Here is an 18,259-nt window from a genome sequence, read left to right as displayed (position 1 = left end):
ATAATAAAAGTCAGTGGAAATATTGCAATGTCTTATTTTACTAATATTAAAACTTCCACCATATCGTGCCCAACATCATACAAGATAGTTGATACCAAATAAAAAGTTTTTGGAACAGTACTTGGTTTTTGTTTCACCATGAATATTTCATCATTCTACTAAGTAACGCCCAAATCAGTTGAGTTTAAATGAGAAGGCTTCAGACATATTGGTAAGGGTGGAAATCAAATTGGAAATGGGAAGAATTCACTCAGGCAGATGATTCTCGGTAGCCTACTGAACCCGGTCGGCTACAGATGATGTTCGGTTGTCAACCAAATCGGGATTGTTACTGACGATTTTTAGTTGCCTACCAAACATGGTAGGATGTTTCAAAAAGCATAAAGCCTACTGTAACCGGTTGGAAAAAAGTTCAGCTGCAGTTATCCATTCATATCTCAAAGCGCATTCGTATCAATGTAAAATAAAACAAAGTGAATCTTTCCTATTTCCAATTTGGATTCCACACACACTATTATGGCTGAATCTCTCAAATGTACTTATCATACATCAAACTTAGGAGATTATACTGCACTGTACAGTGTAGAGTACGGTGAACAGAAAACCACTACTAATCCATGGTATCTCATTCCAGTTTTTAATCCATATTGCACAAAATTAGTAATCAAATCAAAATTTCTAAACACAGGAGAAATTACTGTAGTGAAAGGGATGTTATTACATATCACTTGAATTGAGGTGACTTTTGGAGTTGAAGTAAAGCCAAGGTACAAAACATATTATCATGAAAATATCTTACCATTGTCAATAATGTCATATGATTTAAGACTCCCTTACAAATTCAAATGTGTTTTGCTGTTAGGATTATGTACATATGCAGTAAAACCTCTATGCAGTGAACCTCTTTACATCATAAACCTCCACACTTCATACCACCCCTGCGGTCAGTTTTACATGTAAATTTATAGGCAAACCTCTTTGTAGTGAACCTCTTTATCTCATAAAATACTTATCATACCAAGGAGATACTCCCGAGACAGCCTAACTACCTCCAAACATCAAATTGCCCAAATTTTGGTCCCCTCCATTGCGATGTAAAGAGGTTTTACTGAATAATTGAGGATCTTAGAAACCAAGAAAGATAAGTGCAATTAATTACCAAGAATTATCAGCTATTATGTAAAAAAATTGCACTAGTCCCCCTAAGCTTCTATGGTCCTCATTTGTTATGTAAAATGAATGACTAAATGAATTAATCTAAAAAATCTTTACACGTGAGAATACAACTCAAAGCAAATTAGCAGTAGGAACACTCGTGTATTTAAAAATTTTGACTGCAGTAACTTTTCAACAGTCTGACTGAACTATTAAATAAAAGCAAACAAAACAATGAGGTGGGAATGGGAAAGATTTTTCTGATTACAGAAAAACCCGACTCTCTGTCTTACTTTGAAATTTGATTAATTTACCCAGCCTTAAATATTTATTTATTTCAAAGGATGGAAAAAATACACTTTTGCATTCAAAAGAATCCTAAGTCTGGAATAATGAACAGTAGTCTCCATGTAAACTTACTAGGAATTTCCAAATTAATCAATTTTAGGGGCGTACAATCCACATTGAAATCATGTAAAACTCAAGGTCGGAAAATGTCAGAAAATTGCAAATGCCCTACTACATGCTTAAAAATTTCCATTAAAAGCTGTCCAGATTTGCCAAAGCAGTATCCACTCCTTTGTTTGAAAAATGTTTTTGAGTGACCTTAAGTGTTTAGGGTGGTAAAACATTTATCCTTGTGCATTTCTTATGGAACAACCGTTTTGGTTACCAAAATCGAAGGCAGCATTTCTTTACTACCTCCTTTAGGCAAGTTTCATTTGAGATATGAAGTTATAATTTTCACATTTATACTGACAAATAGATGAGATTCACTTGTCTAGCAATCCATTTCTTCCCACGATAATATCTCCCTTGATAAATGCAGTTATACTGATTAAATAATTCATATTCCCCCAACATCAATAAGGACATAGGTATTTACTTCCTAACCATAAATACCAAGGGCAGGAAACAGTAATCTCATCTTCTGAAATCCATCACTTAGAAAACCAGATTATCAATGCACTAGATAATAAAATGGAAGTTGCTACAATATTTTTTGATTTCTCAAAAAATTTTAACACTGTGGACCACCAATTGATCCTCAATAAACTTGACTTGATGGTTTTTGTGTCATAGCTAATTTTGATTGAAACCTACTTGTCGGACCATATTCAATTTGTCATTACCTCAGGAAATGGTGTAACTTTCATTTGCCTGGGTACAGGCCTGAAGCATGGAGTTCCATTAAGCTCCTTCCCTGTGCCTATCCTATCACTTTCAGACATAAATGATCATATAAATAGTTTTCTACAAATAAATGGTTCCAATCCATTCCCTATGCTGTTGACACCAATATTGTTCTCACAGCAACAATAATTTTGGAGAATTGAAAGAAAAATGCAAAAAGTGAGTAATACTTTCTCTACCTATCTCATTGAATACATTGGAGTTCCTCGTCTCAGACAATGGCCATTTTTATAGATCAAAAAAAGAGGCATTTAGGCTATGAATTTTAAAAAAAACATGATGCCCTTTACTGTCCTCTGTTCAAAAAGTTGGCTGTATTACCACTGCCATGCAAAAATTAGAAGTTTTGGTACTCGTTGTCTTTAAGTAATGGTTATTTTATTAAAGTTGGTAGCAAAAACTGTAACTACTGTTTTCACTAATATTTCTCATATCTTGCTCACTAAGGGTGAGGCCTTAAGACAAAGTATCATTACACTTCCCTAAAAGACAGAGAAAAGAATGTCTCATAAGATACAAAGAAATAATATCTCCTTCATCTTACACAGAAAACAGTATGTTTATACATATCTTGAATGGTATTCCCATCGTTGATTGTTGAAATAAATCAGGCCATTATATGTACCGAATAATTTTGTAAGGTGTGCTAAGAATGTTGGCTATGTTGTGTAATCTGACTGATGTGTTCTATTGAATCTTGGTGCATGAGTAATTAAACAGACTAAATGAGTAACAGGGAAAGATACTTTCCAAAAAACCATACCATACAACTTTGTGAAAACATCAGGAGAGGTACAGGCTAATGCTTGGTCAGAGAAATGCAATTTGATAAATAAAATATATAACATAATATAGAAATACCCACTATAGAGACTGCACAGAATTGGCGAATCACAAATATATAAACTTTTTCAATACCTTCTTCCTAAAATTCCAGATGCTGACATTTATCATGCAAGAGGCCACAAGATTTCCATTCGAGTTCTTCTGTTGGGCACTTCCATTAAAGCTGCAAAACTGCTTTATGAATTGAACGATTTCTCCAGTCACACTCACACCTTAATCAATCCACCCTGCAATAGACAGTAAAAATAACATGGATGTCTCCCTTACTAAATTTATCTATTTACAGTTTCTCAAATCTGTATGAAATCATACTCACCTAACCGAACAAAATTGTCCAAATGGAGAAGACAGTAATCGACAGAATGCATGGGCGGCAAGGCTCCCTTTCATTTTCTCTCTTCAGCTAGGATTAAGAGTAGAGGTGGATATCTTGGGGAAGTGAACGATATTCCCAGTGTCTTCTACTCAGATTCTTTAGTCTCCTCATTGTGGGTCTATTTTCCAACCCTTGTAATAGCTACACCACCAACTGTCATCTACAACAAAATTTATAATTAATTATGGTTATTTACATAATACTGACAATTTTTAAGTATTTGCTAATGTTTATACCTCTTCTTTATTGTCATATTCCATGAACATGTTTCGTGGGCACTTCAGGAGATGTGGAGGGTCATCGATGGTGAACATTTTTTCACCCGCAAATCTGAAATAAAGATAGGATATCTTTGCCAAAGTGTTGGAGGAGTAGAAAGGACTATCTTCAAAGGGATTACTCATCACGCCAGCTTCCCTAATATAAGGGTACTCCCGTGGAAAATTATCTTATAGTGAATGACTGTCTCTCGCATGGAAGAAAATAATGCCCTAATAGTACTTAAGTCCCCACCCTTTGCACTTGCATTTACCCCGTCATAACACCATTTACAGCACATATATAGCATGACACTAATGAAAAAAATCCACAGATACTCCAAGAACATAAGAATATTATACGCTAAGTACGATATGTCACATAAAAACAGATTGTTTCATTAATTTTGAAAGTGAATTGGAAGAACAGGGATATACAGCGGAACCGCCGGTCTCACCTACTGGCTTTCAGTGCATTAATGGCCAACTTATACTACAAGATTCTTTCACTTTGTACTTACAGACGTTCATTCCGAGGAAATTAATGCAATTTGATAGGGCTATCAGGAGTTTTCCGCGCGCCGTATCCAAAAGCATGACAACGTTGAGACGAAGGCATGTTTAGATTCAAACGATTACAAACGGTTTGCTGTTGTCTGCTAGTCGTTGCCGATTGGCTGTTATCCTGACGTCACGCGATTGCCACGCCACGGTGGCCGGGGTAGCGGCGCAACCCCGCTTCGCCGCGAATTTCTCCCCCCCTCACCTACAAGTCTACTCGCCGTGTTGGAATCGCACTACGTGACGTCACTTCCGAAATGTGACGATCCAAAAGTGCGGGTAAGAGCGCAAGAGCGCATTTACGGTGGATTGGAACACGGCCTAAAATTGTGCTCGAGGGATCAATGAATTTTCTGAATATCTGAAGGATTTATCCATTTAATATGCTATCTTGATTACAAGTGTACCATTGGCATGACGTACCTTTTTACCTCAAGACAGTGTCTGCTGCTTTGATGTGCTGACCATTGTGACTTTTTCCGTGTGTTTTTGTTTCCCAACAAATTAGTTGGTGTTAAGTCTTTTCCTTTACAAAGCCAGCGACTAAAAAAATATAATCATGAATAAGTGTGTTGGTGTTATTGACATTCAGGGAATGACGTGCGATTCCTGTGTGAACAGCATTGAAAATCATGTGGGTGTCATTCCCGGTGTACTTACGATCAAAGTGAATTTGCCGGAAAAAGAAGCGTCTGTGGAACTAGACCCAGCTGTTGTCACCATGGAGGAATTGCTGGATAAAATAAATAGCATGGGATTCGTTGCCTCTGTAAGGAAGTCTACTGAGGATAAGGCAAGAGAAGGTGAGGCCCGCTTATTCGTCTACTTGTGTTATAGGAGAATTATTTAGAAGTAATCCTTTTTAATTTTGCCTACGCAAGTCTTGCATTTTAATAATTTATAATTTGTGGATGTCTTGCGTATCCAGTCGTCGAAAAACGTATACATTCATATAGTATGGATGTTTATTCTCAATGTTGATTAAACGTATGTGGTGTTGGACATAGTATTACATCTTAAGAATATGTTGACATTCCTTGAAAATAACCAATATACTAAATATTTATCAGTGAAAAAGTATATTTCTCGAGTTAAATGTCATATGTCGTCTGTGTTCTGGGTTATGTGGAGGAGGCGTAATTGTCAGAGTTTAGTGGAATATGTGGCATTGATTTATTGATATATACACCCTCTATGATGAAACTTAAGTAATCAGGTGTGTTCCTAATTACACATTGCGTATATGATTAATCCTAAGTAGCCCTCTTTTATTCAATATCGTTCGTTGCTTATGAAATCTTACTTGAATCACATTTCAGAGAGTGGGCAGTATGGATACGTTTTTGCAATGTTTCTGAAACTATTTAATTCTACTTATATTTCATTCATATATACATATGTAAACGATCTCCCCAACTACCTAAGAATAGCTCCCATTTTATACGCGGACGACACTACATTAATCACTTCCAGCAAAGATTACAACATTGCATGGCAAACGGCCTACAATATGTTAAGCTGGGCTAACGAATGGTTCATAGGCAATGAACTATTCCTGAATAAGAGCAAGACCTTAACATACACTTTTGCACTTAAAGAAACATACAACGAAGTAGAGTCAGTCAAGGTCCTGGGCTTTCACTTAGACCAGAGGCTGTCATGGGATACCCACATCGATAAAATTTGCAATAAAATAAGTAGAGTTCTGTACCTTCTTAGAAAATTAAAGCCCATTGTATCTAAGGCAGTATGGATGAATGTATATTACTCATACTTTCAAAGTCACATCAGCTATGGTATTATATTGTGGGGTAATGCTCCCAAGGCAAATAAGGTACTATTGCTACAAAAGAAAGCAATAAGGTCACTTTTCAATCTAAAGCATATGGACCACTGCAAGCCTTTTTTCCTCCAGTCAGGAATTATGACTGTGTATTCTCTTTATATATTTGAGCTTTTAAAATTTGCCAAAGACAACCTTACAATTATGACTAGTAGGTCTGATGTACACACACACAACACCAGGCATAAAGAAGACCTTGATACACCTTTCTATAGATTGTCAAAGTCCAAAAACAGTTTTAAAAACATGGCTATTAAGGCATTCAACATACTGCCAAGAGAGGTGAAACTAAAAGACACTAATAATAAAAAAAAAACGATCCAGAAATGGTTGCGTAGGAAACCCCTATATTCTTTTGAAGAATACATGTCTGGGGACTTCACAGGTCTTTGTGACTAATGGGCCAATTATTATTTTAATATGTGATCTTTACTTTGTTTTTCATGTAGTAATCCTTTTCATTGTTTGTAAGTGTATATTATAAATATATATATATATACAATCATAATAACATATAATAGAAATTGAAACAAAGAGATAGAAACATAAATACAGAACGATGACACACTGTGGCGTGGAGATGGAATATATATATATATATATTTTATTTTTGACGATGTCTATTGTGATTTATATCATTTAACGACTAATAAATTGATTGATTCTTAGTTTAAAGCTTGAGTATAATTAGTGGATACATGATTAACAGAACTTCTCCTTTTACTTTATGCTGATAATGTTGAAGAATTGCTGTCTTAAATATACAATTGCGATGTGTCGACATTAGTTGCGCTCAAACGTCAAAAGAGTACTACCTAGGTCTTAGTATTGTTAAGATAACTGCTGTGCTAACGCTGCAATCAATCCCACATCGTACAGCCAGGCATACCGAGAGAGAGAGAGAGAGTGAGAGGGGTGAAATTCCCTTAACTAGGAGTAGCCTGTTCCATGAGGTTGTTCTATGAGGTTTTTCTGGGACCGCCACAAGCCTCCTAAAGGTACCCAAAAACGTACCAACCTTTGTAGTCCTCAGTAATTACCCATTCCTCTCATGTGCATTTATACTATTTTGTGCCTGATGCCCTAAAGTGTCACTACAAGTTCCTGGTGTTTTTGTATCCTCCTATCAACTATATTTTCTACCATTCTTTCTGTTTCCTTTTTGACTTTCCTCATCTTTGTTATATTTGCTGCCTCAATGGTTTCAGCTTTAGCTCTTGATAAGAGTAGCTTCAATCAACTAATCTTTAAGTGTATCATTAAATCTTTCATAGGTACATATTATTATTATTATGTTATTATCACATGATAAATCCACTTATTCCAATAAGCTTCCTTCTTTATGTGTACTCTTTTGTTATTCATCCATAATAGGCTATCTTACTTTTCTGATTCTCAATATGCTCCTGTAATAGATAATTGTTGCATCACTGTTTGACTACTTCAACCACAGTGAACATCTCTTTTTGTTTGTCTTTGAGTTTTAAGTTCTTCATATTATCATGTGGTTCAGTATTCTTGTAATGGTTTAGTATCTGGAGGTTGTGTCCAACGACTTAGCTCATTTGCTCTGTGGAGGAATGGTAGAAAGAAACATGCCATTTGTATGGTCTTAAAATAAATGTGCGAAGGGAACCATGGCTAGCACCCTATCAGACAGATGGAGTACTTAAAGTGTCCTCTACACAACACTCAAGCAGGTATTGGGCATTCTATGAAAGATCTCTGCCATCGCTGGGATTTGAACCCTGACCCACTGGGTGGCAAGCCAACGCTTTTGCCACCGCAACAACCTCATCCCCTTCAGTATTCATATTTTTTGTTTCTCTATCACATTAGCATTTCAAATTGTAGGTTAGTTCCATTTATTTTTCTATTTCTATCATTTTTTGAATGGTACTTTAAGGTTAATTGATCTCGTCATCATTTCATGTGTGTTAGTTGATACCTGTACAAATTAGTTTCAAGAAATCAATGAACAATTGACATGGTAATTTTAGCCAAGAATGTCATTCTATTTATTAAATAAGTATTTGTTTATTTTATCATTATTCTATTTTTATGAATGAATCCTCTATGAAATACACTTATTGTTATTGAAAAATTACTCCTCTTAATCTTGATGAACCATCCGTCCCATCAGTGGCAGATCAAGGGCTGGGAGTGATTGAAAAATGTAATAACTCTAGAAAATGGAAAGTAGGGTTCTTTGGTAATAATGGTAGTCCTCATTCACATTTTTTTCACCAGAAAAGGGATTTTAAGTTTAATGTATATTGTTCCTCGCTAATAATTTCTCTGGGGGGTGCAAGGTAACTTAGTTGGTTTCGGATTTGATTTCTCATAAAAATGTCCTGGGTTTGATTTGAGGTTCAAGTGAAGCTGATGGACACGCCTAAAACAAAAATCCTGGAAGTGCGAGGTACCCCAGAGAAAGACTCTGGCCCCCTTCCCTGAATGCATTTTTATAACATGCTTGAAGCTTAGTCGGGGTGAGCTCTACCCTCACCTAACTAACCAAACCCTCAGTTTGACATACTGAGTGATAGTTTTCCGTGGGAGTCTTGCCGAACCACTTTCCTGAAGAGGAATAGCATGCCAGGGGCATAGCCAGGATTTTGAATTGGGGGGGTTACCGGAGGTTTCGGGATGTGTGGTAAACATCGCAAGGCAAAGGGTGTGCCCCCCCTCCCCAGAAAATTTTGGTACATATTATCGTTTTATTATTGAAGCCATCTCACTCGTTTTTGACGCCTCTTTTAAAAGCTCAAAGGGGGGGGGGGTTGTAACCCGTAAACCCCCCCCGTGGCTACGCCTTTATAGCATGCCATCCAGGCACCCTATACGTAGAGACGCGCACGCTCCCAAAACGTCTTCAATCCGCCCTTCCCCCCGTTTATTCATGGTTAATAGTGCAATTCTAAAAACAAATTTAAATATGGGCTCGGCGAAGGTGCGTAGTAAAAACTTTCAACGTAATTTTGTAATGTTGTTATTAGGACAAAAATATTAACAAATGCACTGTAAAAATATAGATAGTTACTCATGAAAGTTCAATTTTTCTTGAGATCAAGGATGTCCAATGATTTATATTGCCTCATTTTTCTAAGCATATGCATCGCATAAACTTCTACTGCGTCCAGGTCCATTCGGCAAACAGGCGTAAGTACTAGGTCATATTTGCCATTTTTTTGTTACTTTTTTACCGAGATTTCCCATTTTTGTACTTAGTTAATGAGTGGATTTGAAAAAAATATATGAAACAAATACCATAAGTATTAAAAATACTGACCGAATATGCAAAAAATGGTAAAACATTTATGAGACACGGCGCCGGTGACCTGTCTGGGTTTTTCAACATTTTAATTCGCTTTCATATAAGGATCGCCATCAGTGGCTTGTTAGGGTGAGGACCAATCGTCAAAGGAATGCGTTGAAAGGGTCATTGTTGGAGACACACTCAATTTGTGACGCGCTCATTGTGAGTCGATTGAAGGTGACCGGAGCCACAAATGAATCTGCCCCAATTCGGATTGAAGTAGTTCGTTTTAGTCGTCATTCTGTAGACTGAGGAATGGGAATGATGGTATCTTCTTTCACTTGTCCTAAAGATTAGTTGCTACATTTTTGTCGTATGCTTGTGTAAGAGGAATGGCAAGAAATGAGGTGGTCAACAACTTCATCAAAATAAATGCTCTAGAGAAATTTATCGAGAACAAAACATTGAATGTACCGTGCCTGTCTTCCCTACTTTTGCGCTGGTAGAGGTTCATGACTCTATACAACTTTATACTTCTGGGTCGCGACTCATGCGTGGAAATTGGAAGGGAGGAAGTAGATATTGCAAGGAGTTTAAAAGAATTTTTATAATCCCCTAATTAGCATTTTGAACTCCTTGCTCTATAGAATATATTCGATTTTCCGGCAATGTTTTATACGCTTAACTAGAAATGACGATTGTTCAGATGTGAGGCTGTGTTATTTGTTTGGAATGGTTCACTAATGAGATTTCTGCCATTCCTAGCATTCGAAAGGAGAACTTTCCTACCACTATTCTTACGATAAATGTAATTAATCTGCGACTAGTTAACTGGTTTTTAGTATTTATTAATTCATGAAACTCTGGGAGTGATTGACTTTAGCATGTTGTGTCACTTTCTCCCTTACTTGTTCTCCGAGCATTTCGTTTCATATCGCATTTTCGTAAGCTTAGTATACATTTCAGGGTCGTGGCTTATTGAGATTTCCCTGCCATATTGTCCCATGCAAATCCCTTGTGCCTCTGTGAGTGGGCAATTTGGGCATCTAACAGGATGTTGTCTTCTAGGTAGCACACTGAATATTATACGTCCCTTAATATTATAATATTACTTCCCTGCTTATTTATCCGTTTACTTCCTCGTGTCTCGTGGTATCCCTTAATTATCGGTATCTCAATGTTTATTAATGCACGCCTCCTTCTTCATTGCTAATGTTTTCACCTGCTTTGACTTGAGAATTATTTGGAGAGTTTTACATCAGGAGTTGGCAGTCATGATGTTGCATGTTTTATTTCACGGAAGGTAGCTGTTTGAGAGGATGGAGTAAAATTTCAACAATTAAGCGAATTCTTCGAAATTTTATGAGTGTTCATTGAAATGTTTGAGAGTTTTACTCACGAGTTGGCAGTCATGAAATTGCATGTTTTATTTCACGGAAAGTAGCTATTTGAGAGGACGGAGTAAATTTTTCAACAATTAAGGGAATTCTTCGAAATTTTATGAGTGTTCATTGAAATGTCTAATTTTCTTTACTTAGCTACTGGCACTGCGTCAGTTCGGGAAACCGTCGAGATAACGAGTGTTTTGAAAAGATTGCATCACTCTCCAGAATGTCACACCGATGGAATTCGAATAATTAAAGGTCATTAGCGTACAACCGCCCAGAAAGCGTATCAGTATAGTTTTTAGGGGAGGGTACGTTTGGAGTGGCTCACTTTGAGGATGAACCCTTTTTTATATCTCAAGCATTTCGAAGGGGTTTGAACCCCCGGCACTCCCCTCTATACGGCAAAGGTGATTTGAAAAATAATTCAACACAAAAATAGTTGAGCTGTAGAATTAGATGGAGTATTCTGTGTGGTTGATATTTGAATCTTTTTTACGTGCTCACAGTTGGTTGTTTTAATCAATAACTTGCATTTACCAACGTGTCAACGTACGATTATTGTTTTTCTGGGCCCCACGAGGGGTGTACATCGGCGTAGCCAGAAGAATTTTCGGGGGCTGTTCATCTGAGGTGGAGGTACGAGCGTACGATGTATATTTCTGGTGTGTTCACTCAGATGGGTACGCGTCAGACTGCATCTTCCTAAGAATTTCGGAAGGCTTTGAGGCCAGTAGCGAATCCAGGATTTTTTTCTGGGGGGGGGGGGCACAAGGGTCTGACAGGCAAACTATCTTCTCATACTGGAGAATATTAAAAACAAGATAAAAAATTGCTGTACGAAATATTCTCTTTATTTTAATGTGAAAGTTATTAATATGAAATTAAACGATTGGGGCTGCGTAATATACAAAGCGAAACGAACGCAATGATAACGGTGCAAAAATTTTGTCTATTTTTTAAGCGTCTTGGGGTCACGTGCCCCCTGCCGCCCCCCTAAATACGCGTATGAATCAGACCACCTCCTTGCTCACTGCAGCCTGTTGAAGTGTGATATGTACAAGGTGTGTCCTGAAAGTAGTAGGACTGATTTTTTCCCACACACGCGGACGGTCGGACGGGAGTTTTCTGGGTTGTAGGTGGTGGAAGGGACTCTAACAAAGCGCTGCGAACACGCGGCAGTCGGCTCTGAGCTCTTGCGGAGTGTGAATCGTATTTCTTCCAGACCTCTGTCAAGTGACCTCGTCACGGTGCGTCATAGAACGTTTAGTGGAGCAGCGTTACGCAGTGAAATTCTGCGTTAAACTCGAGAAAATCGGCAAGGAGACCCATGAACTCATCAAGGCAGCTTACGGGGATAGTGCCGTGAGCAGAACAACCGCTCAACGTTTGAATACGACCCAGAAACGAAGCGGCAAAGTGCAGAATGGCACACAGCGACATCGCCGAAACCCAAAAAAGCTCGCACGTCCAAATCGAAGCAAAATTCCATGCTCATGTGCGTCTTCGATTCGAAAGGTGTCATCCACAGTGAGTTTGTGCCACCAGGGCAAACCGTTAATGCAGCTTTTTACGTGCAAGTACTGGAAAGACTGCGAAAATGCATCTTCCGCGTCCGACCAGCCATCGCCGCTTCGTAGATCCTTCATCATGACAATGCGCCGGCCCACACCGCGTTCATTGTCGTTGACTAACTGGCGAAACACGGCGTGGAAACCTACCCTAAAGCCCGGATATTGCCCCCCCGGACTTCTTTCTCTTTCCCAAGCTCAAGACCCATCTGAAAGGGCGTCACCACGGGTCGGTGGAGGCTCTCCAAAAGGCCGTGACGCGCGCTTTAAAGGACATCCCGGAGTCAAACTTCCAGGAAGCGTATGCTGCGTGGAAAACTCGCTGGCAGCGTTGTGTCGATGCCCAAGGGGGCTACTTTGAAGATTTTTGTAGCGATGTAGCTATATGAGAAATACATTTTTTGTTCTCGACTGAGTCCTACTACTTTCAGGACACACCCTGTATATGGTATCGGGGCAAGATCGAATAACTCGAGAAGGAAAATAAAATGAAAATACCTAGGTAAGAAGTAATGGTGGCAAAAATATCAAAATGTGCCTTACATTGTGGTGAGCGAATTGGTGCTTATCTTTTGTGGTTAAAATTGATGCAGGGGCTGTGGAGGATCCTGATAAGACGCAGTAAGGGCTATAACCCCTCCCCAAACCATGAATTTATTTTACATATTGGATATTCATACATACAAAACCTCTCGGCAGCTTCAGATATTTGCGCACATTGCCCCTTTCCTGTAGCTGTGATCAAATGTGGACCAAACGGTGCAGAAGCAAGAATAAGAAAAGGGGTGAGACAAGGTTGTGCGCTTTCCCCCTTAATTTTTAATGTTTACATAGAGAAAGCCATCAACGAAATCAAGCAGAAAGATTCAGGTGTCAATATCCACGGGGGAAAAAATCGTATGCTGCGATTTGCTGACGACATAGCAGTCATAGCCGAGACAGAGAAGGATTTGAAGAAGACGTTGACAAACATGGAAAGGACAATGGCCAGATATCAGCTGAAAATCAACAAAAAGAAGACTAAGATATTAGTTTGCAGCAAAAGAGAGGAGGCTAAAACAAACATCAACCTAGGAAAGCATAAGCTTGAAGAGGTGAACGAGTTCTCTTACCTGGGAAACCGAATTACCAGCGATGGACGGAGCAAGAAAGAAATACACAGTAGAATAGCGCAGGCGAAGAGGGCTTTCTACAAAAAGAAGAATCTTCTTACAGCTGAAAATACCAGCATAGAAGTAAGGAAACAATTCATCAGATGCTACATATGGGGTATGTTTCTCTATGGAAGCGAGGCTTGGACGTTGACAGCAGCAGAGAAGTCAAGAGTGGAAGCATTCGAAATCGGGTGCTACTGAAGAATGATGAAGATAAAATGGATTGACCGTGTGAGTAACCAGGAAGTGCTAAGGAGAGTGGGAGAAAAGAGAAGCCTCCTAAAAACATTAAGCTGAAGAAGGGACAACTTAGTTGGCCACATTTTGAGGCACGATGGTCTGATGAAGACAATCGTTAAAGGACAAGTGGAAGGGAAAAAGGGCAAGGGACGGCCCCGAATGAGTTATATAGGACAGGTTATAAAGGATGTAAAAGAGAATAAATATGTAGCTATGAGGAGATTAGCGGATAGGAGAGAGAAATGGAGAGCTGCGTCAAACCAATCTTAGGATTGTTGACTAATGATGATGCCCCTTTCCCTTCAGTCAGGCAATTGCTTGATCTCTTTCAAGTTATCATGGTGAACCCTATTGGTCACCCTAGAATTTTTGCTGCAAGTATGCAGTTTCTAGAAAGTTTGGTGTATTTTTGGTTTCTTAATGACTCTGATTCCAATGTGTGTAAATTCTCTTGAATGAGTTGAATTTATTTATCGCTCGTGGGTGTAACCTCTGGACTCGGCAGAGAGAAGTCATTGGCATGTTTCTTAGTTCTAGGAAAAATGAGACTTGATGGAAGTCCTTAAAACTCAATGTAAATACTATCTTAATTAGACTGACTGGGATAAAAATTGCGAACCTTATGGAGAATTATTGATCATTATTACATTTTTATGCTATTATGTCGCCAGTAAAAATGAGATCGTATTTTATCAAATGCGAGCACGGAATGAAAACGTTAGATTTTTCTCTGCATGTTTAGTTAATTGATTCCTAAGAAAGAATTTTATTCCAAGGATTTTATTATTTATAACACTGCGTCTACTATCAACGCGAAATATTATTTTGCGCGATACTTTTATGTAGGTAAACCACAAAAATGAGCAAGGCGTTTTTTTTTCGAATACATTTATTTTTCCACCGATTCGTTGGTGTAGAATTCTAATCGCGTCTTTCATTTTGAATGTTTACTATTCGTGAAAAACTGGAAACATTATCTTTTATGCAATCCGGGGTACGTAGCTGAATCGTATAAATTCACACGTTCACATTCGAAGGTCCTTGTAACAGTAAGAAAACGATTTTTTATAATACAGTTTGGGTTTCGCATACTGATAGGTCCGAACATTTTTACGGTTGCAATAAATTTTCCCCTCGAGGCAAATGATCTTAATCAGCAAGCAAGCATTGTTCTCCAGGCTACGTAATAAATCTTTCCCCTGTTATCTAACTTACGAAGTAAGCTTGAATGAGTATTTTTAAACTCTAATGAGGAGAAATTGTTTTACACGTGTGCATCTATGCATTAACGAAATTAATAGCTTTGTTTTTTCTTAGTGGAACAGAGGCCAGCTCTTGCATAGGTCCTTTCGTCAAGTTATCTTGTCCTTTGAAAAATATCTCCGCTCATCGCTGCCCTAGATCTGATTCGCTTATCAATCGATTTACGAATAATCTTTTGCCAAGGGATTCACTTATGCTCATTCAAGATAATTTTTTGGACTATCTCACTGATGTAGTAAACTTGTTTAGAGGGGTCAAAATAATAATGGACGAAAATTCTATTCGAATCTCAGACTTCTGCAGTAGATGCGAAGACAGACGTCAATTTTCGTAGATTTATTTTCTATTATCGAAATTGTTTCGCATGATACCCGAGAATGATAATCTGTAACTAATTTAATACCATTACCTATCTGTTATTCCTTGTCTCGCTTTCAGCTGACTCATTTTTTGCCTTAATATTTTTTTATAAATGAAACCTCGAGGTCTTGGAATTCCATAAAATTTGGCCTACCTGTGTAAATATGGTTTCTCTTGTGAAATTATTGATGCGTGGGTGAGGGATTTGGGTAGATCTATGAGTGGACCATAACTACCACTCCCGGTACAACCTTTTTCTATAACTAAGTATATTGTTTATTTATCGCCCTGGGTGGGTGCCCTTTAGGCTACATAGATTACTCAGTAGAACTAATCGTCGACCGGTTTTATTTGTGGTAATTTTCTAAGGTAAGGTAAGGGAAGAATGAACTAAGGTAGTGTTTCACCCGATACAGTCTGGTTAATTTGTCTTCTAACCGTTTCCACGATTCATTGCTTGCATCAGGGGAAGGTAGCCTAAATCGCCCCGATTTTGGAAAAAAACGAATTAACTCAAAAATAAGTGTCGCAATAAAAGTTTTTAATGCTGCTCAATGTGAGGTGGAATGTCTGCTTCTCTCACAGTGTTTGGGGACAATCAATTCCAAGTTGAACACGTATAAAATTTCACTTTCAAACTTCTGCAACTGTACGATTTAGGCAACCGGTTTCCCAAATCGCACCACTGGAGGCCAAAACTAGGAAGTGATGTTTCAACGAAAATGAGAGGCAGAGAGGCAGTTATTCTTTAGATCCCTCAACAGAGAAGACATGTGAATTAAAATACCCTTAACATAAGGAACGAAAAAAGTTAAATAAGCCATATCTTTGAAATTAATTATAGGTGTAGTTTTTTTGCTTGATAAAAAATCTGCAATAATTGAAACAAAATTTTCAAGACTTTTGCAGAAATGTTTATGCTTAAGAATAGTCTTTTCATGGCAGCTTTTTTAAGACTTCTTACATCACACAGGTACAGAGAGACGTGGTGCGATTTGGGAGCGATCGCCATTTCATATGAAATCATTTCCACTGCCTAAACTCGTGATCATACTGCGCTGTTAATAGCGCTTAATGAAACACAATAGAATTCCAAAATATGATATGTAGCTAAAACTATGTTAATACAAATTATTTGTTTTCAATATTCTTGTAAAAAGACGAAAGAAAAAGCAGAAGAGACACTTATTCTCTTAATGCATACGTACATGACTTGTCATTACGCTGGTGGCCACAATAGGGTAGTTTCCTTCATCAAAGAAAACGAAAAGCATTGATTGCGATTCGTTACCCACCATTAGTGTATTCAAAATATACAAATTATTTCGTTTTAGAAATAGCGGTTTAGACGAATGGCAACGGTCCATTTCTATCCTCATTTGAAAAGGGCCAGATTGGCGCCCATGCGATGCCACTCCACGTGACGTGATAGGGACCTAGTTTCTATACGAGAAGATAGGAGTTATATATCGTCTGAGGTTACCAATGCATACATGAGGCGTAGAGCTCAGGGAAACATGTCTTAATAATCACTTATTAAAACTGGCTAAAGTCGGAAAGTTTTCTTCGTTTGATAAGGTATTAATAATCATTATTTAAGCCAAGCGCTACCAGCCAGCAGGGTACTCAGCTACCCGCTAGCAGCCTCGCCTCAAGGTCACCTCACAGGGGGGCAGCGGGAACCAGAAATAAGTCTCACGGTGAGGTTTCCCGGCATTCATACTTACGCGTCGCGTTTTCGCGCGCTTGAAAATTTTCACTTTTCATTTAATCGCGAAAAATAGATATCGTCATTTAAAAATCTAAATGCGTGAAATACGTACTCCAGGTGTAATAATCTTTCGATTTAGGCAATAAAAAAATAACAGGAAACCACCCTATTGAAGTGTGGTGTGCTTGGTGATGCAAGATGTTCCAAATGAAGCCATTAGAATGCATATATGTATATCTAATACATTGGTTTCTAGGATGGTGGAGCGATTTGGGAAGCGGTGCGATTTAGCCAACTCTCCCCTAAGAGGTTGCAACGAACATCGAGCAACCCGGATCTTCCTTTTTTACAGCTTACAGCAGAGGAAGAATTGGGGGTAGGGAAGAATGTGGGGTTGAAGAAAGTAATAATAATAATATTTATTGTTCTTGGACAAATTGTCCATTAAAAACATAAGATGAATATTACATACAAAAGAGATCACAAAATAAACTTGTACAAAATATATCAAATATTTCCGAATGGAATTCAGCACAACTAACACATCAGGGCATAGAAATGAAATCCTGAAGTTAACTCAATAAATCATTGCAAAAATGCCAAAGTATGCACGTGTACCCATCACAACATTTAGGGTAGAACATGAAAAAATAATTAAATAACTAAATAAGTAGAACATGAATGATGATAAATGATCGTAAGGAGAATAAGGAATATATTTGGTTGCGTAACAAGGTCTATGTTTTGAAAGTTTTTTATGAAATTTACTTTCAAAGCCAGTCATTCACTTGGTTCTTTTAACGTATGGTTATGATGAATTCATTGTTTTGTTTCATGAAACAAGTGAGTAGTCGAATTAAGAGCTGTGATGAAGAGGTAACAAAAGTCGTGAGGAATGGCTCCTATTTATAACCCTATTACAGCTAGGCGCAGCGTCAGCATATGAAAAAGAAAAGCTCTTGTAGTGAAATCAGCTGATTCTGCTATAATGAATAAGTGAATAAATATGATGAATAATAATAAAGTATAATGAATTACCTTATCTTAGAAGTAGTATATACCCAATATTTCGAAACAATGCGAT

General features: G+C 37.9%; 1 protein-coding gene and 1 long non-coding RNA gene across 6 annotated transcripts in view; one reads left to right on the top strand and one right to left on the bottom strand.

Annotated features, from left to right (window-relative positions):
- Nucleotides 1–3,126: 3,126 nt before the first annotated feature.
- Nucleotides 3,127–3,849, bottom strand: LOC124153710. The gene is made up of 3 exons (XR_006863736.1): nucleotides 3,808–3,849; nucleotides 3,512–3,731; nucleotides 3,127–3,422 (listed from the first exon to the last, which is right to left on the bottom strand). It is a non-coding gene; the product is annotated as an uncharacterized LOC124153710 (long non-coding RNA).
- An 867-nt stretch (nucleotides 3,850–4,716) lies between these two features.
- The window catches only part of LOC124153705 (copper-transporting ATPase 1), a 99,628-nt gene continuing 86,085 nt past the window's right edge, over nucleotides 4,717–18,259 (top strand). For all 5 annotated transcript variants that reach the window (XM_046527025.1, XM_046527024.1, XM_046527026.1 and 2 more), the window contains exon 1: nucleotides 4,717–5,192. In XM_046527025.1, the coding sequence (XP_046382981.1) occupies nucleotides 4,949–5,192 (244 nt within the window). In that variant the 5' untranslated portion in view covers nucleotides 4,717–4,948. The remainder of the gene's footprint in view (nucleotides 5,193–18,259) is intronic.

The sequence above is a fragment of the Ischnura elegans genome, chromosome 2, assembly GCF_921293095.1.
Source record: "Ischnura elegans chromosome 2, ioIscEleg1.1, whole genome shotgun sequence".
NCBI classification, from domain to species: Eukaryota; Metazoa; Arthropoda; class Insecta; order Odonata; family Coenagrionidae; genus Ischnura; species Ischnura elegans.
The sequence above is the reverse complement of the archived record's forward strand: the minus strand, read 5'-3'. Positions and strand labels throughout refer to the sequence as shown.